Source organism: Syngnathus leptorhynchus, chromosome 8 (genome assembly GCF_054491065.1).
Source record: "Syngnathus leptorhynchus isolate UIUO chromosome 8, UIUO_Slep, whole genome shotgun sequence".
NCBI lineage: Eukaryota > Metazoa > Chordata > Actinopteri > Syngnathiformes > Syngnathidae > Syngnathus > Syngnathus leptorhynchus.
Window position 1 is genome coordinate 4906791 of NC_141202.1, and position 26833 is coordinate 4933623.

The 26833-nt window shown below is 41.0% G+C and overlaps 2 protein-coding genes across 5 annotated transcripts; one reads left to right on the plus strand and one right to left on the minus strand.

The window, feature by feature from the left end:
* The first annotated feature begins 1332 nt into the window (after positions 1–1332).
* On the plus strand, positions 1333–26173 carry LOC147052099 (uncharacterized). Of its 4 annotated transcripts, XM_085918929.1 has the most exons (34): positions 1341–1479; positions 6156–6304; positions 6437–7687; positions 7764–8009; positions 8086–8190; positions 8670–8788; positions 8884–9102; positions 9204–9291; positions 9823–9975; positions 10279–10376; positions 10671–10843; positions 10925–11026; positions 11459–11641; positions 11755–11889; positions 11967–12731; positions 12874–13038; positions 13114–13332; positions 13454–13675; positions 13763–13954; positions 14031–14198; positions 14285–14515; positions 14595–14759; positions 14857–15042; positions 15121–15318; positions 15672–15865; positions 16044–16109; positions 16187–16225; positions 16716–16778; positions 18123–18296; positions 21024–21395; positions 21777–21899; positions 22612–22722; positions 22803–22883; positions 23306–26154. In XM_085918929.1, the coding sequence occupies exons 2-34, from the start codon at positions 6164–6166 to the stop codon at positions 23333–23335; spliced, it is 6777 nt and encodes a 2258-aa protein (XP_085775055.1). In that variant the 5' UTR covers positions 1341–1479; positions 6156–6163; the 3' UTR covers positions 23336–26154. The 4 variants fall into 4 exon arrangements, with proteins under 4 accessions (XP_085775058.1, XP_085775055.1, XP_085775054.1 ...); XM_085918932.1 differs by having other exon boundaries at positions 1333–1479; positions 6156–7687; positions 11677–11889; positions 15121–15306; positions 23306–26173; XM_085918928.1 differs by having other exon boundaries at positions 1342–1479; positions 6156–7687.
* Positions 25461–26615, minus strand: LOC147052100 (allograft inflammatory factor 1-like). The gene is made up of 6 exons (XM_085918966.1): positions 26553–26615; positions 26413–26474; positions 26258–26324; positions 26140–26181; positions 25897–26059; positions 25461–25823 (listed from the first exon to the last, which is right to left on the minus strand). The coding sequence occupies exons 1-6, from the start codon at positions 26566–26568 to the stop codon at positions 25739–25741; spliced, it is 435 nt and encodes a 144-aa protein (XP_085775092.1). The 5' UTR covers positions 26569–26615; the 3' UTR covers positions 25461–25738.
* Positions 26616–26833: the final 218 nt, after the last annotated feature.

Genomic DNA, 26833 nt, shown 5'->3' on the forward strand with positions numbered 1-26833 from the left:
CTCCTTCATACACCATTTTTTTTTCTCTCTCTCTCAGACCTGGACACATCCAAGCGGGATGAATAGAACCAATAAACTAAGCACTGCCTTTCCTTCTGTATCGGGGCAGCACTAGTCGGGTCGCTTCCGGGAATACATTGGTAAATGTTTAACAGGGCTTACAACGAATGCCCTGATGTTGTGTCACTTTGCTCCGTGACTAAAGTCTACAAGGAAAAAAAGTGACTTTTGCTGTGTTGGAGGTTATATTTTGGGGGGGGTTTCCCTCTGTTAACCGGCCGTTTTGGACTTATTGGATAAGCAGAATCAGCTCTTTACTGGTAAGATCTTTGTTTGAATAGCTAACTGCTGGGCATACCACGTGAACTTGTCTGTGAGACAAAGGTGATGGTGTCTGAGAGGGAATAATGAACCCCTTCAACTGACCCCCTTCCCACCCGCCCGCCCGCCGCCCATCAGCCGCATGGCCCTAATGGGGTCAGGCAGATGGGTGGGCTCCATTAAGACAGCTTGAATGTGTGCACACAAGTATGAATGTGTTTGTTTGTTTTTGAAATTCAGATTGTTCGCTTGGACTCTAAACTTAATGTCGGTATTATGCGTAACTGCCGTAAGGATGAGAGCGTCCGAGTAATTAGTCTGGTATTGCCTTTGTGATTGTTGGGAAAGTAACGAGTCATATTTGGTAAGTTTGATTTAGTTAGAAAAAGATGGCACACAGTTTTAGCTTACTAAAAAGCAGAAGAACCATGAACTGTTATGAATTGTTATTAATGCAATTTGAGAAGAGTGGATTAGGTGTGCTTTGGGTTTTTTTTTTGTCTTTTTGTGCAATACTTGGTGAGGCTTGAGTTTGATCTGAGTTGTACAAAGGTGTAAATGTGAGTGGGAATTTTTGTTTCACTATTTGTCCTTTTGTGATTGGCTAGCGACCAGTCCACTGTCTGCCCCGTCGTCTCTTGCTCCGAGTTTGAATAGGCTCCAGCAGACACGTGACCCTAATAAGGATAAGTACTATCAAAATGGATGGGCAGAATTGTAAAATGTGTTTAAATAAAGAAAAACAAGTAAGATTTAAAAAGGAAAAAAAAAAGTACCCTCATTTGACCTTTCCCAGCAGAAGGTCTGGATGGATACATGGAAAAATAGATACATTGAGAGATGGATAATGAAAGATTAGTGGGCAATTGAAATAGATCTTAAATGTTGATGCCGCTATTATATCCGACACCTATTTGAAACAGCATCTATTAAATCGGTGTGCACCTTGCATGTGCGCTGGAGCCGTGCTTTCTGGGTGCCGAGTCCGGGTCCAAGCCTCGTATAAGCTCCGCCCCTTTACGAGCATCGGACACCTCCAGCACAACAAAGCATGTGTGGCACCGCAACATTGTTCCTTATCTGAACGTGCCGAATACGGAATTTTGCATATTTTGACTTCTTCTTTGCTCTTCCCTATTGATGCGCAACCCGCAGTAGGTGAGTCCGAAGGTCCCGATGACGCTCAGGGTTTGATGTATATTTTGTTTTGCGGCACATTCGGCGCCATTTTCGTATTCGGATTTTTTTTTAAATAGCCGTCGCACAGTGGTGCGGCACAGATCGCACATATCGGCGCTTTATTTGCGCTAAAAGTTCCCCCAAAAAATCCGCTGTGTTTTATTACGATATTGCATCCAAACGTTTTTTTTCTTAACAATTGATCAATGAATAGGATATTTTCCGAAATGAAAATAACATGAGATGAAACCACAAATGAAAAGTAGTCGTAGTATCTCTTCATGTGAGTTGGATGGGTAAACATGGTTGGGGGCGCATGTTTTCGCTCGGATGAAACGCGCATGTAATCTGTGCTGTGCATTTGATTTAATTGCAATTACTCCATCGAATGCAATTCTTTAAGATTTATTCAATTTGAATGAATAATTCCCTAAACAGGAATAAAAAAAAAATCTCAGTTAAACTATTAACTATTGATGCGTGATTTGCCGACTATAGTCCTTTTTATCTTACATAACGGTAATTCCACAAGACACCCATTTGACGTGCAGTTGTTCTTCAAAATACCTCTACTATTGAATTAAATGTTCTACTTGACTTGCTTTCATCCCCAAGAGGGGAGCAGCGTTAATAGCCCACACTCACTTGGCGCATAATATATTGCCTAACATACTTGACCAACAAAGGTGCAATAAGCCTCATGTCTATTGATGATACTGCTGGATAAATATAGACAGATAATCTCTCATGAAGTCGCAAATATCACGTGTGCAGGATGAGGCAGATGCAGCGAGAGGGTTCATGTAGTGCACCCGGCAGCAATAGGAAAGAGTGAGGTTCAAATATAACAATGATGGCACTCTATTACCTCAGGGTCATCACTATAAGTGCTGAATCAGCATTGTTGAGAGCATGTAAGTGATGCTGAAGGATGTTTGTGTCTTTGCTATGTGAGTTATTGAGGTCCCATAGGAGCTTGCTGCTGTTAATCCTCTTTTGGGAGTTATGATGCGTTTGGGCAGTTCGTCTACAACTGTGTTGTGCTAAATAAACAAACTCCACATGCACGGTCCTTTTTGAATGACTGAGGAATTTCCTCAATTTTTAACATGGTAGTCAAAGTGGATGCATTCTGCACAAGCTTGATGATTACGGTATATGTTTTACTATATTTAGTGAAATGCATCTGGATTAATTATTTAATGTTTAAAAGCCTTTGTCCTCACTTTGTTCGATTACACACCATTTTTGCAACTTGGCTTGGGCTGAGCTGGTGTTGGAAATGATTTTGGAATCACTTACAGGATGGGCAGACTAAATCAATCAGGGTACTTCATTCATTTCCCTTGATGGTTCATGTTACACTATCAGCAGCTCTTGCCATCTGTGTGTATCGATTCATTGGGTAGTTGCTTTGGATACATTAACACTGAAATAAACCTCTGTAACTGTGTACTTGACTTTAAAAAGGTGTCATTGTCTTAGAATGACCTTGATCTTCGCAAGTTTTATTGTCCACTTGATTGTGTCTTTAAAAAAAAAAATTATGTGTACTGTATGTGTTTACATTGCGAATACAATGGTCCTTCGCTACTTCGCGTTTCGTTTATCGCGGCTTCACGACATCGCGGATTTTTTTCCAAATTAAAAAAAACATTTAAAAGTGAAAATAAAAAATCTAAATTGAGGGAACATGTTTCTAACATTTAGGACAATGTAGTATTGCTCCAAATGTTTGTTTACATTCCTTTAGAAGTCTGTTTTCGCGTGTTAGCACGATCGCAAATTAGCATCTTTCTGCTCACTCGTTAGGCTACCCAGTACTTCTTGGTGGTGACCGTACTTCGCGGATTTCACTTATCGGGGGTGTTTTTTTGACCCAATTATCCGCGATAAACGAGGGATTACTGTAAAAACTTTTAGCTGAATTTTTCAGATTGTTTTTTTTTTTTTTTTTGCTAAATAAACGGCGCTACTTGAAAAACCATGAATCAGCACAGCTGATCATCTTCACTAGCTCATGTCCATTGCACACCCACACAGACTCAAGCTGCATACCCACACCCAGTGAGCTGGCAGCCAGTCCAAGTGCATGGAGGCTCGGGCTAGACCAGTTATTGGCTGGGCTGATCTACATTTTGCTGAATATATAGACAATAATCACCCTAATATAGGCAGTGTAGTGAAAAAAATAAATATACAATAATGTTTTATTGTATACCATAAACATGACATTGTGATTTAGATGGGGGGATATTGTATTCCAATTCGTCACAAGTACTAGTAACTGTCTGTTCATGCATGGCTGTATACAATTCTGACCTTAACCTCTGAATATTGACGCCATGTAAACATAGTCAGTGAGATGGCCAGTGGAGGGCAGGTAGTCAGAGATAATCTCACTCGGTAACTTGGCCCCGATTAACTCTAAACTCCTGCTAATTCCTTAAGCCTACTCCTGGTGGTAAGGTAAACTGCTTTCCTTACATTACATCGACAAGATAATGTATACTCAGGACATGTATCATCTATTTATGTGTAGATGATTGCAAGAAAGGAACATAAACATTAATTGCATGTTGGGGCAAACATGGATGCATGTGTGTATATTTGCACATGCGTGCCATGTGCTGCAGAATGCCGTGAACATAAATAGATGTGAGCTCGTCAGTAAAGGCTAACTAATGAGTCCAAGCATCTTGAGCACAAACAGCTATTTATATCCCATACCTCCTCCTCCTCTACCTCATTCAAACCTCCTGTCTCTCTTCATCTCACATTTACACATCAGGTTAGAGCAGCTGTGAAGCATCACTGACATATGTGATTGAATTTAAAATTATTATTATTTTATTTTTATTTTTTTGGAGCCAATTGAATAAAGTGGCAGGAAATGGCACTCATCCAATATACTTTACAAGTGAGGTCAAGGAAATAAAAGAATAAATACGTTATGTTGGATGTTTCATTCAACTCACTGGTGCAAGAGGGTGGCCTACTTCATTTATAATTTACCTCATTAGAGAGACTAATTATATACTATTGAGGGCAGCCCTTTTCTTTACAGTGTATTTATTACATGAGGTCCACTGTGCAAAAAAAAAAAAAATCCTGCACTTCATACAATGATCTCCGTCAGTCAAGTGACAGAGGTTCCCCCTGCTCAGCTGGCCTAAAGCTGAGATGTTAGATAGACGACTCAAAATGGAGGAGGCAGCAGGCACAAGCTCAGCTGGTCCATTAGGAGCATGTCTGCTTCCTGACAATCAGAATTGAGATGACAGAGCATTAAAAGACCCAGTGGCGGGAGGCTGTGAGCACTGATGCATAGCTGCGTGTGTGTGTGTGTTGTGACCTAGGGAAAAAGCCTATGGGGGGTCTCTTGGGGGGAAGGGTGGTTAGGATTAGTTATAGAGTGCAGTGTAGTTATTGGTCACTGGACACAAACAATGGGAGGGCGAAAGAGGATTTTAGCGTGTGTGTGTTGTGTGTGCACAACCCCCCCCCCCCCTCCCCTCCCTCTTCCTCGTGTATTTGCAATGGGGAGGTGCATGCATGGTATAGTGGGACACCCTTTGGGGAGGCCCTGTACATCTGGAAGATCGGCCTGCCTCTCTGTCTGCCGAGCGGCTCCCCTCCCCCCCTATGGCAAGGCTGGGGTGGGGGCCTTGAACTCATATGGCGGACATTAACACTGCAACATTAGTGACCAATTAGGCAAGACTTAGTTCAGACGAGGTGGATCACTACTGTAGTGAACTCCAGCCAAGAGAGGTTGCATGGTTGCATAATGCTGGTGGTTTATTTCAGCCAGTCAAAGGCTTTAATCGGCATGTAAGACCTTTCTAAATATGTGAGATTTGTCCTCTCCATAACCCCAACAAAGTTGTATTCATCAAACTGCTTTACCATAAGTGGATAATTATTATGTGGCTTTTTGTATTTTTTTTTTTTTTTTTAATAATGCAGAGCTCTGTGTGTTGTAAATAAAAATGAAAATGTTGGTGAGGCTTTGATGTGGGAATTTAAAATTGTGTGTATTTTGTATCAAAACAATATTCAAAACAGTAGGTTATAATTTAGTGTGTTTGACCATCATTAAGCTGTTCTACACAGGTTGGTATGCAATTTTGGCACAAATGCTAATAGGCACCTTACACAATGTAGAATGGCGTCTTTGTGCCCGTAAAATTTAATGAGTCGGAGTCGTGTAACGGCGGAGGTTGTCATATTGGACACAGCATCCAACAAGGACAGCCATTGTCCGATTCTGTGTACGTGCGTGCATTGCAGGTTGCATGAGTGTGTATTGTCAATTTTGTCTGACGGTTGGCGAAATGCCACTAAAATTGTTGTTAGTAATTAAATGTGTGAGTGCTGTGAAGAGACAAAATAGGCACCGTTATTAGTTATGAAACAAAATTTTGGAGTGAAGCAAAAACTTGTTTTCTATACTTGACAGCTTGTTATAGAGTTGCTATTTCTTTCATATGTTTGCCAAACAGTATTAAGCATGTTTACGACACACAAGATTATACTTCATTGATCCTAATCTTGTTTGTTGTCTTTCAAGTGCAGCAGTGTTGCGCTCTGTCACTCAGTAAAGCGCTGTGTTTTGTCCACACATCTGACTCCTTTCTTCTTCTCCATCCTAGTGGCTACCATGACAACAGAAGCCAGTGCCGTGAGCGAGGCGGACACTGAAGGCAAGCAGAAGGCTAGCGCCGCTGAACCCGAACCTGAGAACAAGCAGAGTCCAGAAGCAGCGGCATCAGAGCCAGAAGGCGAGCAGTCCAGCAAGAAGGTACAGGGACAGGCCGCTGAGCCCGCCGCCTCCGCCGATGCGGCTTCCTCCCCTGAAGAGGAGCAGCTGAAACCTCGAACCAGAACTTCTGCCGGCAAAGGCCTCTCTCGTCTCTTTTCCTCTTTCCTTAAGCGCCGCTCGCAGTGCTCAGAAGGAGAAGGCTTTGAGGCAGAGAAAGCCAGCGAGGAAAAGCAGGACAAAGAAGAACAGGCTGGGAAAGCGGAGGAAGAGAAAGAAGAGGAAGAAGTGAAAGCTGAGGAGAAGGATGCTCTCCTAGAGAAGGAATCCGATTCCAAAGAGGTCAAACAGAGCGAAGAGAAACCGCAAAAGGAGGAAAAGAAGACTGAGCCGGAGAAACTCGAGAAGAAAGGTAGTAAGAAGAAAAAGAAAGAAAGCAAGAAGAAAACAGAAGAGAGGGATGCGGAGAAAGTGAAAACCGCAGAGGAGAAAAAGGAAGAGGAGCAGGACGAGAAGAAAGAGGAGGAGAGGATAGAGGAGCCCAAAGAAGAGGCAAAGGTAGAGGACGCTGTGGAAATAGAAGAAGAAAAATTGGAAAGAAAAGAAGTGAAGAGGACCGAAGATAAATGCACTGAAACGGAGCCCGAAAAGGAGGAGGAAAAAGTTGATAAAAAGGGAGCAAAGAAAAAGGAAAAGGAGGACAAGGTGAAGAAAAGGGAAGAAGAAAAAGCCAAGAAAAAAGCAGAGGAAGAAGAAAAGGCAAAGAAGAGGGAGGAGGAGAAGGAGAAAAAGAGAGAGGAGGAGAAGGCAAAGGAGGCAGAAAAATCCAAGAAGAAGGAGGAGGAAAGGGCCAAAAAGAAGGAGGAGGAGGAAAGGGCAAAGGAGGAGAAAAAAAAGAAAGAGGAGGAAAAATTGAAGGAGGCTAAAAGGAAAGAGGAGGAAAAATTGAAAGAGGTCAAAAAGAAAGAGGAGGAAAAACTCAAGGAGGCCAAAAGGAAGGAAGAAGAAAAATTGAAAGAGGCCAAAAAGAAGGAGGAGGAAAAATTGAAGGAGACAAAAAAGAAAGAGGAAAAATCAAAGGACACCAAAAAGAAAGAAGAGGAAACATCGACAGAGGCCAAAACAAAAGAAGAGGAAACATCGAAGGAGGGCAAAAACAAAGCCGAGGAGAAATTAAAAGAGGGCCAAAAGAAAGAAGAGGAAAAATCGAAAGACCCCAAAAAGAAAGAAGAGAAGGCAAAGAAAAAGGCAGATGATAAACAGGAAGAAGACAAAGGGAAGAAAAAGGTGAAAAAGGGAAAAAAGGAAGAAGAAAAGGCTCAAAAGATCAAAGCACCCATTGCTGCCCCAGAACCGGAACTGAAAACTGAGCCAGAAACTGAACAAGCTCCCGATCAGCACTCAATCAGCAGCGCAGAGATGCAGGTCAGTGCCACAAAGATCAACTCATGATTGTGCTAAATCACCTCACTGAGTTCTTCCAATCTATCTTCTCTTGCAGCCAGCTCAGGAGGAACCCAAGGAAGAAGCCGCAATCAAGGAGGAGCCCGAGGACCAGAAAGAAGAAGAAGAAGCAGAAACGGACGGGAAGGAAGCAAAGGCAGATGAAGAGCCCAAGGAGGAAAAACCCGCAAAAGAAAAGAAGACGGAGAAGAAGGGTGACGATGCCAAAGGCTCCAAACGACAGAAAACCATTCAGTGCAAAGTTACGTCGCTGGATGACACTCAATTCGAGTGTGAGCTCGATGTAAGTCGTGGAAACCAGTTATGGGATCTTCGCAAGTGTTTGGCTTTGGCCTTTCTGATTGCATCTTCTCATTTAGAAACACGCTAAAGGACAGGAGCTCATCAGTAAAGTGTGCGAGAACCTCAATCTGCTCGAGAAGGATTACTTTGGCCTTGCTCACTGGGAAACACCAACCAGCAAGGTCGGTATTAAACTTAATACGCAATTTTTTTAGTTTCATTTGCGTGCATATGAGCCAATTCAACATTGTAGTTGAACAGCTCATTTTAAGGTGAGCAATTATTGAACATTGAAAAATGGAATTTATCTCATCCATGTTTTGTCCAAAAATGTTAGAAAGTGTTTATGTGTTTATCTGTAATGTAAAAAAAGTATATTATTTCTGTGAAATATATAAAAAAATAAAATCTGGAAAAGACTGACTTTGGTATCAGTCGAAAGAAAAAAATCCAGAAAGGAAAATTACCACCCCAAAAAAAAAAAAGGAAAATTACCAAAATAAATGAAATGCTCAAAGTTTCACAGGGACCACAAATTTTACCCAAACAATGACCCAAAACAAAAATCAAATCTTATATACTCCATGTAGAATTTAAATGAAATCAAATTAATTCCAAAACACATTGCCAACTATTGCCAATACGCCTTTCCCTCCATCAGACATGGCTGGAACCCGCCAAGGAAATCCGCAAACAGGTGCCAGGTGCTGTCTACGACTTTACTTTCAACATAAAGTTCTATCCACCTGACCCGGCACAACTTACCGAAGACCTCACTAGGTGAATTTCCGCTTGCTGTTTACTGTAAACCTTTTGAGACGGTCAGCATCACCTCAAATATAGACAATGTGACTGTAAGTGCTTCTCTTCTCCAGGTACTATTTGTGTCTCCAGCTGAGGAAGGACATCATGAGTGGGGTTCTTCCGTGTTCCTTTGTCACCCTGTCCTTGCTGGGATCTTACACAGCACAATCAGAACTGGGTGAATATGACCCGGAACTCCACGGAGCTGACTATGTTAAAGATCTTAGTCTGGCTCCTGGACAGAGCAAAGAGTTGGAGGAAAAGGTGATGGAGTTGCATCGTACATATAGGTAGGCCTCCCTTCCAGAAGGAAGGAATGTATTGTAATAAGAATCGCTCAGAACTTATTTACGAGATGCGAGTCAGACCCAATCTCCTCTTTGTGTGCAAGGTCAATGAGTCCAGCCCAAGCTGATATGCTGTTCCTGGAAAATGCCAAGAAACTTTCAATGTATGGTGTGGACCTTCACCAAGCTAAGGTAATATAAATATGACATGATTGAAAAGCAAATTTTGTTCTTTTTTCTTGGTGTAACATTCATATTTTTAATTTGTATCATTTTATTGCGATTGACTATATTTCAAGAACCAGTTATCTTAAAATTTTTCAAATATTTTTATTCTGTTCGGATGTTTCAAATAGCTTCTGTTGTGACAGTGCATGTGGTTCATGAGTTCCATCCATCCATCCATCCATCCATCCATCCATCCATCCATCCATCCATCCATCCATCCATCCATCCATCCATCCATCCATCCATCCATCCATCCATTTTCCGAATTGCTTTTCCTCACGCGGGTCGCCCGGGCGTGCCGGAGCCTATCCCAGTTGATTACGTTAATTACAAAATGAAATTGCTGTCACCCTCTCTCTCCTCTCAGTAAATACGCTTTGAACTCAGTGAACTCATAGCATTTGAAAGTCTGCCCCCTAGTGGACGTGTGTTTAAAAATGCAAGACTTTATAATGACCTGCAGTCACTGTGACATCCATGTTTGTGCTTTTGCAGGATCTCGATGGTGTCGACATTACACTCGGAGTTTGCTCCGGTGGTCTGATGGTTTATAAGGACAAGCTGAGAATCAACCGTTTCCCTTGGCCAAAAGTTCTCAAGATCTCTTACAAACGCAGCAGCTTCTTCATTAAAATCCGGCCGTCTGAGGTAAAAAAAACAAAAAAACACTAATTTGTTTTCTTATTATTATATTTACTGGTCCAGCTGAGTTAGTTACTATTTTATTTTAGGGTGGTTTATCTTTCGTACTTTTTTAAAAGCTTTTCCAGGCTTATTTTAAAGAAGTGAAATCAAATAGTCAGTCTGACTGCACGGGATTTCAAATGTACTAATGCGACCTTGCTCCGGGGTAAATGTCAAGCTTCATGCTGTGTGGTAGACAAATGAGATCAAGCAAATGTGACACTTTTTTAACCCTGCCTTAATTGTTTTGTTTTTCTTCTCCCACAGCAAGAACAGTACGAAAGCACAATCGGCTTCAAGTTACCAAACTACAAAGCTTCGAAGAAGTTGTGGAAAGTTTGCGTTGAACATCACACCTTCTTCAGGTAACAACAGTTTTTTTCTTGCCCACTTTGAATGTCATGCCCGACACATGCCCGTCCGTCCGTCCTCTGCGTAATTGGCTAACGGCTGCCTAATCCGTGAAATTGGCTCCGCGTCCATTTGACCAGCTGCATTGCACTCGTCCTGACCTTAGCATGAACCACCTTAAGGTCAAAGTTGTCGCTTACCAAGTTACGCAACACTGCCGATTTTGGAATTCCAAATCATGTCGAGTGCTGTTGGTTGGTAAATCCAAATGGAAGAAATGTGTCTATTTTTTTTATATTTTTTTTTAGGGCAACAACAACAGAGCCTCCCTCGTCGCGTCGTTTCCCCGTCCTGGGCTCCAAGTTCAGGTACAGCGGGCGTACCCAGGCCCAAACCCGGCAAGCCAGCTCCATGATCGACCGCCCCGCCCCTCGCTTCACACGCTCTGCCAGCAAACGCCTCTCCCGCAATTTAGATGGAGGTACAAACCTTCGTCTTTCACCGACATTTCATCATTAAACACAGGTACGGACGAAAAACGACTCTTCTTCCGCTCCTTTAGACAAAAGTCTCTGGAGCATCACGGCATCGACCAGGTGTGAGGTTGATGACTGGTCGTCGATGCTTGTTTCTGAAAACCCCTACCCTTCCCTAGAATTTCTAGGTACTTGGAATCGTGTGGCGCTTTGCTCCGCCCCCTTGCATCTCTTGCACTTACTAATATTCATTTCATTCAGTCCATCGTTTCTTTGCCGTGTTTAACAATGTATCCAGAAAGATCCAACTTTGGTTGTCACTGTCAAACCACTTTGTCCCTTACCCTGACATGATCCCAGGGTATCTTCGGTCTTTGACCCAATTTCGGCTTGCTCAGATGATGTTTGTTTTGTGCTTTGTGCTCATCATCTTAACTTGGCTCTCCTCATATTTGCTTCATTGACCTTTTGAACCGCCCTTTTGGGTATCTCAACATGGCCGACGTTGATCTTCGTCACTAACCTTTGCTTACTGGACTCGCCGAGACCTCGCTTAAAAGGCTTTTCTTGTAACTTGAAGCGTCATCACATAACAGCATCACTCCGTCATCTCTTCACAGCTAAAGGTGAGTCTGAAGGGACGTTTAGTCAGTCCTGGAATATTCAAGCGGGCAGTCGGCCGTGGTGGGAGCTTTCTTCCGATGCACAGCTCCGGACGAGAAAAGACGATGAATGGTCTACCTTGGTGGACCGAGATCCTCCTTTCCCATTTTCTCCATCTTTCGATTTTGTAGAACGGCCAGGTATGCGCTTACTATGTAATGGCTGCTTGCTTCAGGTGTTGTGCTTCCATTGAACACTTTGTGTTGTCGCTTATTTGGTGTCAATGATTTTTTTTTTCTTCTCACGTTGTTAGCTAAGCTCAACTTGGCATCAATGAGCTCTATTGACAGGCTATCGCAACCAGCACAGGAACGACATCATGATTGGTTCCTCTACTTTGATCCAATCTCCAGCCGTTCCTTGTATAAGCATGTCGATAAACCACAGCGTGAGTCACCGTGTGATTTGACGACTTTTATATTTGCGTCACATTTGGTGTTCCATTCCTGCTTCTCCTCCATGCAGCCCAGCTCCTGGATGAGGAGACTATGAGTGAGGAAGAAGAGCTGACAGAGGAGGAAGTCATTGAGAGGCTAGAGGAGATGATGATTATGGTGAAGAAGGTAGAAGAGATGGAAGAGATAGAGAGGAGGCTGAAAAAAGTGAAAGATTTAGAAGAGCGGCTCCAAGAAGTAGAAATCATGTCAGATAAGATCCAAGAAGTGATAGAAGAGGAATTAGGCGAACAAGAAGTCGCCTTACTAAAGAATGAGGAATTACAGAAAGAAAGTAAAGCCATAACACGGACTGTGTTGAAAAATTCCGTGATGACCGTGAATGAGGGCGACGTGAAGGATGAATTAGAGGAGCAAATCAAAGAGGTATTTTTAAAAGGTCTTTTAGACGATGACGACGATGCTAAAAATAGCATAGATGGGCGTGTGTTTGAATATAGTCTGAGAGAGAAGGTACGTCAGATAGGAGAGGAATGGAAAGATCAGATGGAGGACAAGGCTTCTTCTCAGGTAGCTTATCAGACAGAGTTCAGCACAAAGAAGACAGTTTCTTTTGAGGATCAGACACCGCAGAGGCTTGATGCGTTGGAAAATACACTTCTGAAGATCATTTCAGAAAAGACTGATGAGATTGGAGTGGAGGTAGAAATAGTGGTAAAAAGAGTTGAGAAGGAAGTTACTGAGGACAAAAATGGACCTTCACTCGACAAAGAGGAAGATATTTGGTTCGTGCTTTTTGACCGTCCACCGTACAAGCCAATGATCAAACCATCAGGTACGGTACGACTGTCTGGATTCAGCAATCTTAAAAACTTCTTGCTGTTATCTGAACCCCAAAAAGGACTTGCTGCTTTGTAATTTATGAATTTTTGCACCGGTAAACAAAATTCTCATTTTGTTCCTTCCACCTTGTTCAGTTACATCGGTGAAAGACGTTGCGTTGGAGGAGGGTGAGTTTTCCGTTTCCAAATCAGTGATTACAGCAGATCAAAAGGTCTTACTAGAAGAACATCCTGTAGAGGACGTTCCATCACTTCGGACTGTTCTAGAAAGAGAAGATGACCGCAGATTTGTAAAAGCAGGTACTGCGACGTTCCCTGCAGATCACTTCAGCTTTTTTTAATTGATATTATGCTCACACATTTTGCTCGTATCAGTTACCTTGAAGGAACCAGACCATACGGAAGCAGAAAGTTTGGTCTCTGTGGTTGAAAAGGATGAAGTGTATAGGGAGGTGCAAATCGAAGAGGCAGAGATAAGCGAAGAAGTGCCGACATATCGTCAAGAAATCCAACAACTGTCGTTGAAGGAACGAGACGATGACTGGTTTGTGTTGCTGGATGTTGTTTCCAAAGAAAGCACTTATGTAGCACCAGGTATTGCTCAAGTCTTTCATCTTGCTTCATCAGCTTTACTAAAGCAAACATCCGCGTTGAGCTTTGCTGGCATTTTTCTCTGCAACGTGTTTCTCTGAGAGTTTGAATCTTCTTATCGTAGTTGCTGTTGATGTGTCGACTAAAGAAGACACCTCTTTGACTGACGTGACAGTTGATATGAGATACGAACCCGTTGATGTTGTGGTCGTCGAAGAGCCCAAAATAAACGAGGATTTAAGCGTAAATGAAGTCACAAAGATGTCACGCGCTGTAAGAGAAATAGATGACGATTGGTTTTTACTGATGGATGTTCTCAGCAAAGAACCGCAATTTGTACCGCCAGGTATTGCCGACTTGTCGCATGCTCTTCCTTAATCCAACGGCACCTTCACCGATTTCATATCTTCCTTTTTTTTTTTTTTTTGTCAAGTGACGTGGATTCACACTCACTCTGAAAATAGAATTTCTGCTGTGATTGAAGAAAGAATGGAGGTTGTAGTAGACGAGGCTTCGAAGAAAATGTATCCCGAGGTGAAAATATTCCCGTCAGTCATAAAAAGAGATGACGACTGGTTATTATTGCTGGATGTTGTTCCGAAAAAAACCACTTTTATACCTCCAGGTGACCACATCTCACTTTCCTCTTTTGTGCTTTTAACACACACCAGTAAACTAAAGCAATCTATTTTTTAAAATAGTTGCCCTACCAATGGAGGCTAAAATCTCTCCAGATGTCGAAGCAATTATTGAAATTAGAGACATAGAGATGAAACCGCTTCCGGTTTCTTTGGACCAGATGAGCCCATCCCAAATACAACCAGAGAAAGATGACTGGTTTGTGGTATTTGATGCCGTTCGTGAACCAGGTATAAACTTTGCGTTCACCGACACCATCTTTTTACGATTGGCTGAGCGAAACTCATTTTTTCTTTTGACTGTCTGCCTGTGCCAGACACCTCTGTTGAAATTACTCCAGCTATGAGGAAGCCCTTTGAGGCTGAGGTGTTAACCACTGTGACTAGAACACGGGACACGGTGATAATTGGTGAGAACAGCAGGTTTGATGAGACACCAAATTCAGAAACGAGACCGCTTATACCAACATCAGGTCAAAAAGAAGATGATTGGTTTCAACTGTTCCTAAAACAAACCATCCTAGAAAAGACAGCTCCTGTATCATCAGGTATCCATCCTCATCCAAATGTGTCCTCATAAAGAAATTTTAGTCCTACAGTTTAATTTGAAATCTGCTTTCCTGTCAGTTGCCGTGGTTAAGAATGTCGAAGTTGCGACAGTGGCTAAAGAAACAAAACAAAAAGCCAGAGTAGAAGAAACGAAGCCGCCGGTGAAGTTAGTTGAAATTAAACCTCAACCGCGAGAGATGGATGATGACTGGTTTGAGCTTTTAAATGCGGTAAAAGTACCAGGTATGTTTGATCACACAAAGCAAGTTTTATTTCATTTTTTGGGGTATCAGTACAACAGATGGGCTTTTGTAATTGAACTGTTTTTATTCCACAATAGCGGCCGAGCCTATCCGAAAGTATCCTGCTGTAGATCCATCTGAAGCTTTTATAGTTAAAGAAAATAAGTCGCTACCAAGATTTACTGTGGTGGAGCAGATATGGATGAAAGAGCAGCCACTTCAAACAGGGAGAAAAATGGATGATGATTGGTTTACTCTTCTAGATATGGCTCCTAGAAAAACAGGTAGATTGCAACTCTTCGGCTTTTCCACCGTATTCATTCAAAGTATTTGTTTGCTCATTGATATTCTATAAAAATTAGTCCCCGAACGGCTCAGATTCCCGGCAGCAGTTCCAGAAGTGAGAACTTCAGAGAGCAAAACAAGGATTTCTATTGTTGAGCGACCCCAGTTTGAGAAACAGATCCGGCAAGAAAGACGACCCCTCAAATATACTCATGTCCACGATGATTGGTTTGTTCTACTTGACGTTAGCCGTCGAAAGCCAGGTATTCTCCAACGTACGTACGTGTGGTTTGGCTTTTTTGACCCCCCTTGCTTATTAACATCAAATCAACACGAAGGTTGGCTCAAGGATGCCCGACTGCAAGAGATTTCACTTCTCAGTCACATTGAGCTTTGTAGCTCCTTGCTTCCTAACAAAAAAATATACTGCAGCTTGTCATTTTTTTCACTTGGTGGTATTTTGTGTTTGCTGAGGAAGAATTCAAGGTAACGTATACATGCACTTAGAAGCTTGCAATAAAATACAGAGGCAGTGTGTGTTGTTTTTTTTTTTTTTAAGATAATCAAATTTTCAACATTGATTTCTAATACAAGCTCTGTTTTTTTTTGCCGTTTTTTTTTTATTCAGTGCCGACCACACAGAGAAGCACCCGTCCTGTCAGCGCTCCAGTCTTCTCCCAAGCTGCTCTGGCCGAGGCCGGAATTCCAATGGCACCCTTTGACCAGCCGCAGACCTCCACTCCGATCAGAACTGCAATCAAAGAGGATAGGAAGCTCGAGGTCACTTTAGAAGTTGTCGAACCATCAAAAACTGAGGACAAGGTATTTGATTTTTACAGTTTTGATTGTCTGTTTGATAATTGTTTTTTTTTTTTTTGTGTGTGTATGAAAACCTGCCCCTTAATATTTGTCATAAGATGGCTTCAAAATAGACTTTAAAATATTTTGCTAAATGACCAATCAGGGGTTTTTCTCTGAACTGTGTCTTTTGCTGCTGTAGTCAGCAGTATGGACTGACCAGACAAATGACTCCTCACTGACACTTTCCATCAATGGGGACATTCAGGTTAGTGTCAGCCTCCGACCTCGGAGACAACAAGTGCTAGGTAAAGTATGCTAACGTGTCTCCCTCTCTCCTCGCAGTCTGAGGTGACGAGCGGAGAATTGGTGCAATTGCGAAAGGTCAGATTCTTAGCCGTGTGTGTCATTTCTCCATTTTCGCTGACAATTTGTCCAATCCAAAAACAATACTTCCATTTTCTTCATGTGCATCCATGTAGCCAGGTCGTATAATATTGAAGGCGTTTTATTTGCTAGAACATGAACAAAATATATTCTTTGCAAGCCGTGTGGACTAATTATATTATTGCCTCAGGATTAGACACATTTGTGGTATTATTATCTTCATCGCATGCTGTCGGAATCCCTGGAATGCATTTGCATGGATATACTGTGCATGATAAGCAAGATTTACACACGCTTGTTTCTTTATTTCACATCAGACTAGAAAAAAATAATCATTATCCCAAGTCCCATAGCCCCAAGCTATGTCACAGCTTCACGTCTTTGTTTTTAATTAACACTTGAGTGAACGTCATAGCGTGCATGTTCGACTTTGTAGGAAACTGACACCCTGACTCCTCCCTTTTTTATTTCTGTTCATTTTTCACAGAGAAGAGATAAGAAAATTGAGGGTGGCTCAATTTATATGAGACATAGCCTTTTAATGTTGGAGGTTTGTATCCCTCACTGGAGACATCACGTCTCACGCTTTGTTTTCTTGCCCGCTGGTGCACTGGCTGCCGTTTCATATCACGCTTGCATGAAAGCTTGATTTTGAACTCGCATCAGCGTTTAGCACGTCTGGTTGGCTTTTTAGAATACGAAACAAATGTGCTTATATTATGTCAACTCCAATCCACTTGTTCCAGGAGTTTGCTCCTATGTGTCAAACCCAAGGCCCCGGGGCCAGATACGGCCCACTACATTGTTTTTTTGTAGTCCGCAAAGACAAATTATGGTTCGACACGGTCATTACTAAAATTACAAATTGTCTTCACTTTAAAAAAATAGAGATATTGCTTGGACTTTTTATTACTATCAGTCTTTTGAACAGTTTTTTACTAGTCTCTGATTTCAAAACTAGTGATTCATCAGTTTGTTTTGTAGCCTATGTTTTTTAATCATAATTTCTTTTTATTTATAGAGATTATTATGTAATTGAGGAAAGGTGTTGTGATGTTTTAGGAAATCAGGGGAGGCGTTAACCCGCATGCTTTGCTGTGTAATCAGATTTAGCATTTTATTATACCTGTTTTGTTATTAAATGCAGACATGGTGTAAAGTGTCAGACTTTTGACTTTTTAATCAATTAGGACAATAAAAATAGTGGTGTATGCTCAAAACCTTGCCTACTTGGGCTGAGATTTTGACAAAATCATCAGGATCTACCTTTTATGCTGAAGCGCTTTGACTCGCCATGCTTTCGCCATCTCATTTGCTTGAAACGCATGCACTGACTGTTTTTGCAGTTTTTTGACTAAAATGAATCTACTAATACGCTTCTAATTCAGCATTTGTGATTAGAAATTGAAAATAAGAATAATTACATGCTGTCATATGGGTGTGTATTGCAAGAATTTACATTTGGGGACACTTAACATGAAGTTGCTCTATGCACCACAGGTTCATTGGATCCACAGAGATCAACTTGATGCTAAATGTTCAGCTGCTTGGTTTGTTTGTGTTAAGTTAATGTTTGGCCACCTGCATCATGACTGCAGTTTTTACTTCTATTAATTTGCAGCATTCAGATTTTTCATAAATTGAACAAACCACAGAACCTCAACCCAGTCTCAGCCTGTTGATCAATTATGTAAAACGCCCAACCCAAACTTTGCTTTTACTTGTTGAGTCATAACGAATCAAACTGATTAATCCCCCCCATCCTTTTTCTTCCCCAATTTTTCCATCCCTCCACTCTTTCTTCCCTCCATTATTTATTCTGGCTGACCTTTCTGAATCATCTCTCTCCATTCATCCCACTACCCATCTTCCCTTCACCTTTCCCCTTTTGTAGGAGTTTGACAAGCCTCAGGAGGACCTGCTCAGGCATCACGCCAGTATCAGCGAGCTGAAGAGGAACTTCATGGAAGCTCTCCCGGAACCCAGGCCGAGCGAATGGGACAAGCGTCTGTCCACGCACTCGCCGTTGCGTACTCTGGGTGTCAACGGTCAGCCCGGTGCAGATGGGGTGAGTCCTTAACACCAAACAACACATCACAAATAAAAACAAAAAACAAAAAAAAGAGTCAAATAATTATAAATCATCAGACATCTGCTCATAGCTGTCATTGTGTGTGTTTGGGAAGCATCACTCCAGTGTGTGCTATTAGCCATGTGCAAGTTGGGTGTTTCTTTTTTTATTTATTTTTCTATCACTGTTCCATGTGAGCAATTGAGTATTTGACGAGTTCTCCTCGGGGTTGCTTTCTTGGTTGTTTTGATGGTTTGATGGAATCGGACTGTGTGCGCATGTTGAGACCTATTTATGGCAATGGCATGAAAGATGCAGGTCACGCATGTTGTAATGGTGAATGGAGGTCGGACTGTTTGATGAGGGTCTGCACTTGGATACTGTCTGATGCGGATGAGGCATCTTTGGCTTTCATGCTTCATCGCACATGCATCAAATATTGCTGACGCGTCCGCATCGCATGCTAAGAGACGTGACGCATGGCAATGGGAAATGACCCCCCCCTCCCCTCCCGGAAGATTTGCACGTTCCCACACACCGCAGTTTACTTCCCTCCTCTCTCTTCATCTTGCTTTTTCTGCTTCTATTTTGTTTTGCACTCTTTTCTTCCCATGCCGCTTTTATCCTTCACTCCTTTCTCTGAACTTTGCTTGTTCCTGAAGAGAGAAGGTCTGAATCACAGCTCGATATTTTTACCCTCAAGCCACCGTCAAAATCAGTAACGAGAATAAATGGTCGTCTGGAATTACCTCTCGCATAATCGGATTTGAAACATCACACCAATATTGTTTTTCAGATGGATGCGGGTTGACAGTGGATACTTTCTAGCGTCACTCCCGTTAACTGCTCGCATAATGACGGCGCTCGGATGCAAATCTATTTTGATGGTTTAGTAATGAGCAGGAAAATGACATGAAATGTTGCCAGATTAAATTATTGTCAACAAACAATGCAACACACTTAAAAAGAACAATTGAATTGACAGTTCTCTAACTGTACAATCGATACTGTATGTCAAAATGGTAAACGTGAGGGCGACTTTGTTTTTTGAAAGTTTGGTGTGATGTGCAAAAAAAAAAAACCAACGCATGTTAAAGTGCATGTGCTAGCAATTCCATGCCTGGAATAAACAACAACCAAAATCAAACACATGCCATGTTGTTAACTAAATTTCAAAATATCAAATTTGGCAATTTTTGCAAGTTCAACGGCCATCCAAACTCCTCCCTCTCATCTCTCTCCCCCCCCTCCCAACCCCCTTCAGTTTGTCACCCGCCTCCCGCGCGGCCCCCTGCTCAACTTCTACTCCAAACGCAGCTGAGGGGCCGTCTGGAAATCCCACACAGGCGTGAGTGTGACCTGCGAGGACAGAACCCAATCACCTTGCCATCTCGCTTTCTCTTCTCCACCTATTTTCTGACTTCACCGTAGCATTCTTCATTTCCCATCCTCCGTTGCTCTTGAGAAGCTGCCATTTTTTTTTGCCCGCTCCTTCTTGGAACAAGACTCTCACCTTTTCCTTTCCTTAACACGCTAGCTATTTCCAAACAGACTGATTTGAACTGGAATCAAATCCAACACTTTTTCTTCTCAGGCTTTCCGCTGGACACCTTGTCAAACTGATTTATAGTTTGCATTTTATTTTGCCTCTTCACATTTTTTTTATTCACACTGTGAAGTAAAGACATTGATTGAAAATCACCAATAGTTCCGGTGTACTCATCAAAATGTTATTTTTGTGATGAGAATTCACAAGGCAGCTAAATTGTAATACTCCAACTTTTTTTATATTTAAATATCTTTCACAAGGCAGTATATAGCAACTGCATGAGTACTCGTGCATGACCAAAGAATAAAGGCATTCCATTTACACATCACTAGTTGCATATTCATGCATATTGTATTTTTCGTGTGCGTTTATTTTCATGTATGTGTTGAAATGTAATTGGTAAGCATAATTTAATAAACATCATGTTAGTGAAAGACAAAGTAAAGAAAAAAGGATTGACCTACATTTTCCTCAAAAGATTATCTTGTGTAGTTTACCATACTTCCTCAAGTAGTGAACACAAATAACTCCCTTTATGTCTCTTGTTTTTCCTTTTTGGAAAAAATAATAGCAGGCGATTCCACAAAATATTTGTTATTTCATTTAATGTAATCACATCTTTAGCAATGGGCACACCTTGATTCAACAAAAATAAAAATGTGATCATCCCCAGTGAACATCAAACAAAAGGTGGTTAAAAAAAACAATTGTGTTATTCTTGAACCACCATGACAATTGTGTTGGAAAAAAATTTAGCAAGCTGAACATGAACAGTAGTTCAGACATTTTGGTGGGAAAGCCTCATCTTCGCTCTGCATAAATAAAAAATAAAAGTAAACAAAACCATCAGGCCACTATTTGAGGAAATCTGGTAGTTGATAGTAATTATTATGGGTTTTTTGTCCCAATAATAATAAAATATTTATTTCAACCTATATTGTTTGGGGTTGTATCAACTTTTAGTCTCTTGGGTTCATTCAATTTTTACTCATTATAAATCCACATTTTGTGCGGATTTCCAATTTGTACCTGCTATATCTTATTTTGCATTTTAATGTTGTACGTGTTGCTTTAGCATGTGATGCAAGCTCAAGGACTTTTGGAAAAGAGGTGTACTACACATCTTTCAAATTTAAATGGATTGGCATTTTTCTTTTTTTTTTTTTTTCTTTTAGAGCCTGCACATTAGTCCGCTGTGCAGAGGTTCAGAGACCAGGGCTGCACTCGAGGAGAATTTGGGCTTTTCCAACAAGTCCAGTCCCATTGTGAGCCTCCATCATAGTGCCGTGGCTCCCGCCAGAGTTGCTTTTGACAAGTCATGTGATCAGGAAACACTTGTGGCGATTGGCTCATCCATGGTGCCAATGGTCGAGGTGGAGATGGTGAAACCGTTTCCCTCCCTCGACCCCGGCAGTAAATTTTTAGATGAGACCCAGAAAGAAGAAAGTTCATGTCCCAGATTTTCGGAGCGCTCTGGGAATATAGCTGGATCTTCCCTTGCTTCCTATTTTATGAGCGGTGGTCCACAGATCATACACAGCTTCCAGGTAGCCTCCTGTCTCCGTCAGGCTCTTTCTCCATCTCGCTTGAAACCTTTGACTATTTTGTGATGGTTCCTACCTCTGATCCTCCAGAGTTGTTGCACAGTGGTTCTTCTGGGCTCTAAGATATGGTGATGGTGCTCTGCGCGCTGCTTACAAAACATCTTTCTTTTACCAACTATCATCTTTTGCTCATTTCTGGGAACCTCACTTCCCATTTTCTGCTTTCCTTTGGTAATCGCTGGTGATGGAAAGGGAATGATTCAAAGAAAGGCTTGTTTCTGAATCAATCTGTTCTGGGAATGGCCTTAAAAGGCATGCATGGTGTGAAAGGTTACGAGGTGTCTGGTTAAACAGCCACTCACGGGGCTGTGCTCCCATTTACAGCCGCCTCTGGTGCAGACCCACACAGTCACCATCACAGCTGTTCCCAACTCCTTACCCAGTGGCATCTCCACCACAGAAGTCCCTATCGTCCCAACCAAGACCGTCACCTATGAGTCTGCAAAGGTAGGGGTTCCAGACTCGGCCCTCGCCCGCTTCGCTTCCATCTCTTCTCACTAAATCACCTATGGGAAAATGCAGCGGGAAAGTGTGAGTAGTTCTGCTAGGAATGAGACCAAACCACAGATCCCCCATACCTGACCTGGTTCAAGTTCATGAAATGGTGATTCCCACTGGAATACAACAAATCCACTGTATAATTGTTTTTGTCACAATGTAAAAGTCGTGAGGTCCCAGCCACCTTTGGCTCTGTCCATTAGGCAATTCCCAATTTGATGGTTTACCCTGGTTTTAAAAAGTCAAGGTGTCTCACCGGTAATGAGATCCTGTCTTTTTTGAGGTAACATCTAAGCAGGACACAACATGGTAGGTTACTTGTAGAGTTGAGTTACAAAGCCAAAGTTAATGGCTTCCAATGAACTTTTTTGCCCTTCTTCTCATTGAGCAGAGAGGGGAGGGTGGAGCAAGACGACAGTGACACTGCAAACGCTGATTTGCTTCGATTAATATGGAATTGCCCTGCTGCTGCCAGTTAGCCCTAAAAACAACATGATTAACCTTATTCGAGATTTATTTAGTCAATATAATCATTCTTGTACCAATGAGGTAGCATTGGATAATTTCCCAGAGCACACCTCTAATATATAACTAAGTACAGTTGGCATACATAGTGGTTGTCTATGATCTTTCATGTGATTTTTTTTTTTTTTGTCTTCAGGGTGCAGTTGATGGGACAGAAGAGGACAAAGACAGCACATTGTCCATTTTGCAGACCTCCGAAACCATCAGTGGCACCTCCGTCACTACCACCACTACACACATCTCAAAGGTCAGCTGCGGATATTTCAATCGGTTCTTCTGCTCTCACATTTTCAAGTATGTTTATGTTTGCTTTATTCCCTAACGCAGATTGTGAAAAGTGGCTCCTCAGAGACTCGTGTGGAGAAAAGAATCGTCATAACTGCTGACAGTGACGTTGACCAGGATAAGGTACAAAGTCTCTGACACCATTAAAATGAAATATCATGAAGCAAAACATTAGTAGACTGAATAACATAATTCCAATGTTGTAGTCGATAAATATTTGTCTCAAATTTCAGACACCAAAAAACAGGAAGACTTAGAGAGCATTATAGACCTTTCGAGACAGGTGTCAAACTCAAGGCAGGGGGGCCAGATTTCATGTGGCCCGCAAAGGCAACTTGTGTGTCAAATCAATGTTTCTTGTTAAAATACCAAATTTGTAAATTGTCTTCCCGATAACAGTCAAATATCGCTTTTTTTTTTCAAAACCCCACATTCGAAAATAAATTAGAAAATTATTGAACTTTTTTTTTATGCTGTAGCTACCAGCTTGCTACTCTTCCGTAAATGATTCTAAATGTGGCTTCCACTTGATATGTCTCTTATAGGGGAAAGATGGCGGCGCTTCAGCATTGTAACTGGGCACCACAAGCAGCTACTCCTTCTCCCCATAACTCTTGGTCAGAACACACACTGACTGAGCCACTCTCAACGCACGCACACATATCTCTGAATGTGCACCCGTAGATCGTGTTTGTTTTTGTTCTCTTTATGCTTTGAGCTGTTCATAGAATGTTAGAGGAGGGCTGCACCGTGTTGATCAAATCTCACCTGCAAAGGATCTGAAAAGCTTCTCACATCCACTTCCATTCTTTTAAAACGTATTTCTCGTTCTCTTTAATGGTAGCAGATATGTTTGCTTTTAAACACGTTTACTTCCCTTTTTAAAAAAAAAAAAAGTTTTTGGTTTCGCAAATGCACTGTTTCTGAGTTAATTTCGATTGTCAGTGTTCACTATTCAGGGAATTCTTCCTCTTTCTTGTTGTTTATTCATGCATTATCTTCAGGAGAAACATTTGGATGAAATTATGTAGCTCGCCTTGATTCATACAATAAGATAATTCTGTGCACTAATTGGGACAGTTGTTTGGTTTCGCTCAGGAAAAAGAACCAAAATTTCCTTCTTTTACAACCAGCCGACAACCTGTAGCCTACACGTTCTTGTAAAGTTTGAATTAAAACTCAATCTATTTTGACATATTTCTCTATTTTATAGGTGGAATGCTTTTATAGTGTTTGTACAAATTGAACAATTTTAAGTTATTCATATACCCCCCACACACACACACACATACACACACTCATTTAAATTGTGCTGTTGACTAAAGTCAAGGTCTCTTTTGAAGACTTTTCTTCTGTGATTTGTTCTTCCTCTGGTCAGTCAGCGCGCTCTTCATCAGCCGCTTTGAATATATTTGGTTGATTCATATTGAAAGCTTTGGTCTGTTTCTCTCAGGTTTAATATACGTACTTTGCAAGACCACACACCTCAATCGGAATGTATGAGGAATACGCATATATTTATATCTGTCCCTACTTTTAATGTACATTCATGTTCAGCCGTGTGAAGTTAATACATTGAAAGAACCTGTTCTCACGAGAATTTCGAGGGAATGCCTACAAAAATGGAGTGCACTTCAAAAGGCTTCTCTTGTAATCATTTTATAATCCTATTTTCCCTCATCTTCTACCCATTTACATTTTTTGTATGGGTTTCTGGAAAACAGTCAAATTGGACCAAATATTGTGCGTAACTTTTTGTACAATTTTCCAAGTAAACTCTTGCGGGAACACGTTGCGCTCACTGCTCGACTCAGTAAAGCGCAAGTGGAAGGCGAAGGCAGCTGTCCTGGTAAATGTGGCTTTTTTTTTTTTTTTTTTTTGGTCATAGGAGCACACGTTTTTTTGTTTTGTTTTTACATGTTCTACTATACAGTAATTTATTTGTAAAGTAGCAACTGTTTTATGTAATTTGATGTACTGTGATGTTACGAGCGAAAAAAAGCTACTTCCATTTAGAGACGTCACAAAGTTTATATCAAGAAAGTTTGTAAAGCCTTTTACCACATAGTCCAAGTCGCTTTGCTCTCACTTGCTGTCTAATGTGCTTTTCTGTAGTAGAAGCTGTCAAACGCACCAGTCCCTCTTATTAGACCATGTGTTTCTTAGTTTTGGTCGCATACTTTTGGTAGCTACAACAACAGCAACCTCCCCAGAAAAAAAAACCACTTAGAATTTCACATGGGAAAAATAGATTTTAGATGGTGAAAAATATTGTTGCTTTGTGATTCTTCTTTGTCTTTTATTAAAAAAAAAAAAAAAAAAAAGAAGTGTTCTTCTGCCTCAATAGACTCTGTACATTTTATACCATCGTACAAAGTATGAATTAAATGTTCACCAATGTTTGCTCAATGAAGGTTGGGAAAAAGTGCTATAGAGAACATAACATTTAGAAATACGCTGTCTTGAAGGGCAAGATTTCAAAGTGATTTGGTCTTTGTTCATCATCAAGCTCCACAGCCTGCTTTGACGCTATTTGAGGTAAAATCATTCATCCTATCTCATTTGCAAATCTAATTCCGGTACAAAGCACATGGAGGTGTTACGCATGCTGTGGATGTGAGGTCACTGCAGAAGGGTTGATTTTAATTCTTCGTGTGCTATAAAATGCCAGACGTTAGTTTCACTGAATTTCTTAACGAATGTGATGAAAAACTCTTTATTGATTCCTGAATCTTATTTCAAGTGTGCAATGAAGGCATGTTTCATACATACACTTAAAATAAAACACTTAAAAAGATGATAATATATAAAGAAAATAAAAAAAAATAAAATTAAAAAATAATTATTATTTCTTTTGGAAGGGGGGGAGAAAAAAAAGAATATTTTTATCCAAAGACGGGTTAATAAACAATCCATCACATAACGTACAAAGTGGAACATATGATGTGCTATTCTGGCATTTGATGATGATAAATCCCTCAGGGTAATTGCGAAAAGTTTTTGGGAGAAGCTGGTCCCTCGGGTCTCTTCTCCTCCTTTTTCATGCCTTCAAACATCAGAATTCTGCAATCAAAGAAATCCATCAAGCATTTTACAGTATGGAACTTAGGAGGACAAACTGCCCCATTCTACTCACAGTTTCAAAATGGCATGTCTTTTTCCCAGCATCATATTTAGGAAGTCTGTATAACTGATTGTCTGGGATGCTCCTCCTGCAACTTCTGACATCATTTTTTTCAACTCCAAGTGAGTCTTGGCCAGTCCCAGCTTCTCCAGCATCCGCTTTAAACCCATCATGTCTAAAAAAAATAAATACAAAATATGTTAGTCATTTCCCAGCATTTCTGGAATTGGAATTCATAATTGCAGTTTTACCTACCTATATCTCCTTTGTCGTTAAGATCAAACTCCATATATTTGCCTGGAGAATAAGAAAACATTAAGAAAAAGACTGATACTAGTATTTCTTTCATTTTGAGTTAGTTTTAAATTGTTACGTTTGAACATTTCAAGCTTGCAGGCGAGGTCTTCCACATCTGCATACTGTTCATCAGTCAGAAAAGCCTAAGGTAAGAAAATAACACCATTATTTTTTTATTTTTGAAGGTACTCAGTATTTTGTGTTGTTGACTTCAAAACGTTCCGGTCTCACCTCATTGATGGCATTTAGTTTGTCTTCTTGGTGAGACTTGAGGAGGCCATATGCTTTACCACCTGCCACCAACCAAAAAAAATAAATCTTTAACAATTGAACTATTAGACAGATGAAAGATAAATTGCAAAATAACCAACCTTGAGCCTTGTCCATTTGTGCTGTGCGGAAGAGAAAGTTAAACGCAGCCCGTTGTTGCTTCTCTAAAGTGACCTCAAAGAGGAAGTAAGCTTCTCTTAGTTTTAAAGCGGCAATCAGCTTTTCACATTTTTTCACAAGACTTGTGTTGCACAACACACTTGTTTAAATACTGGGATGTACGTGTCATTCACAGTTTACGTGACCGCACATAGTGAGTTTCTCAAATTTTCAAATGACATCATTACAGGAACCACATTTTTGGACGATTTGAATGTACATT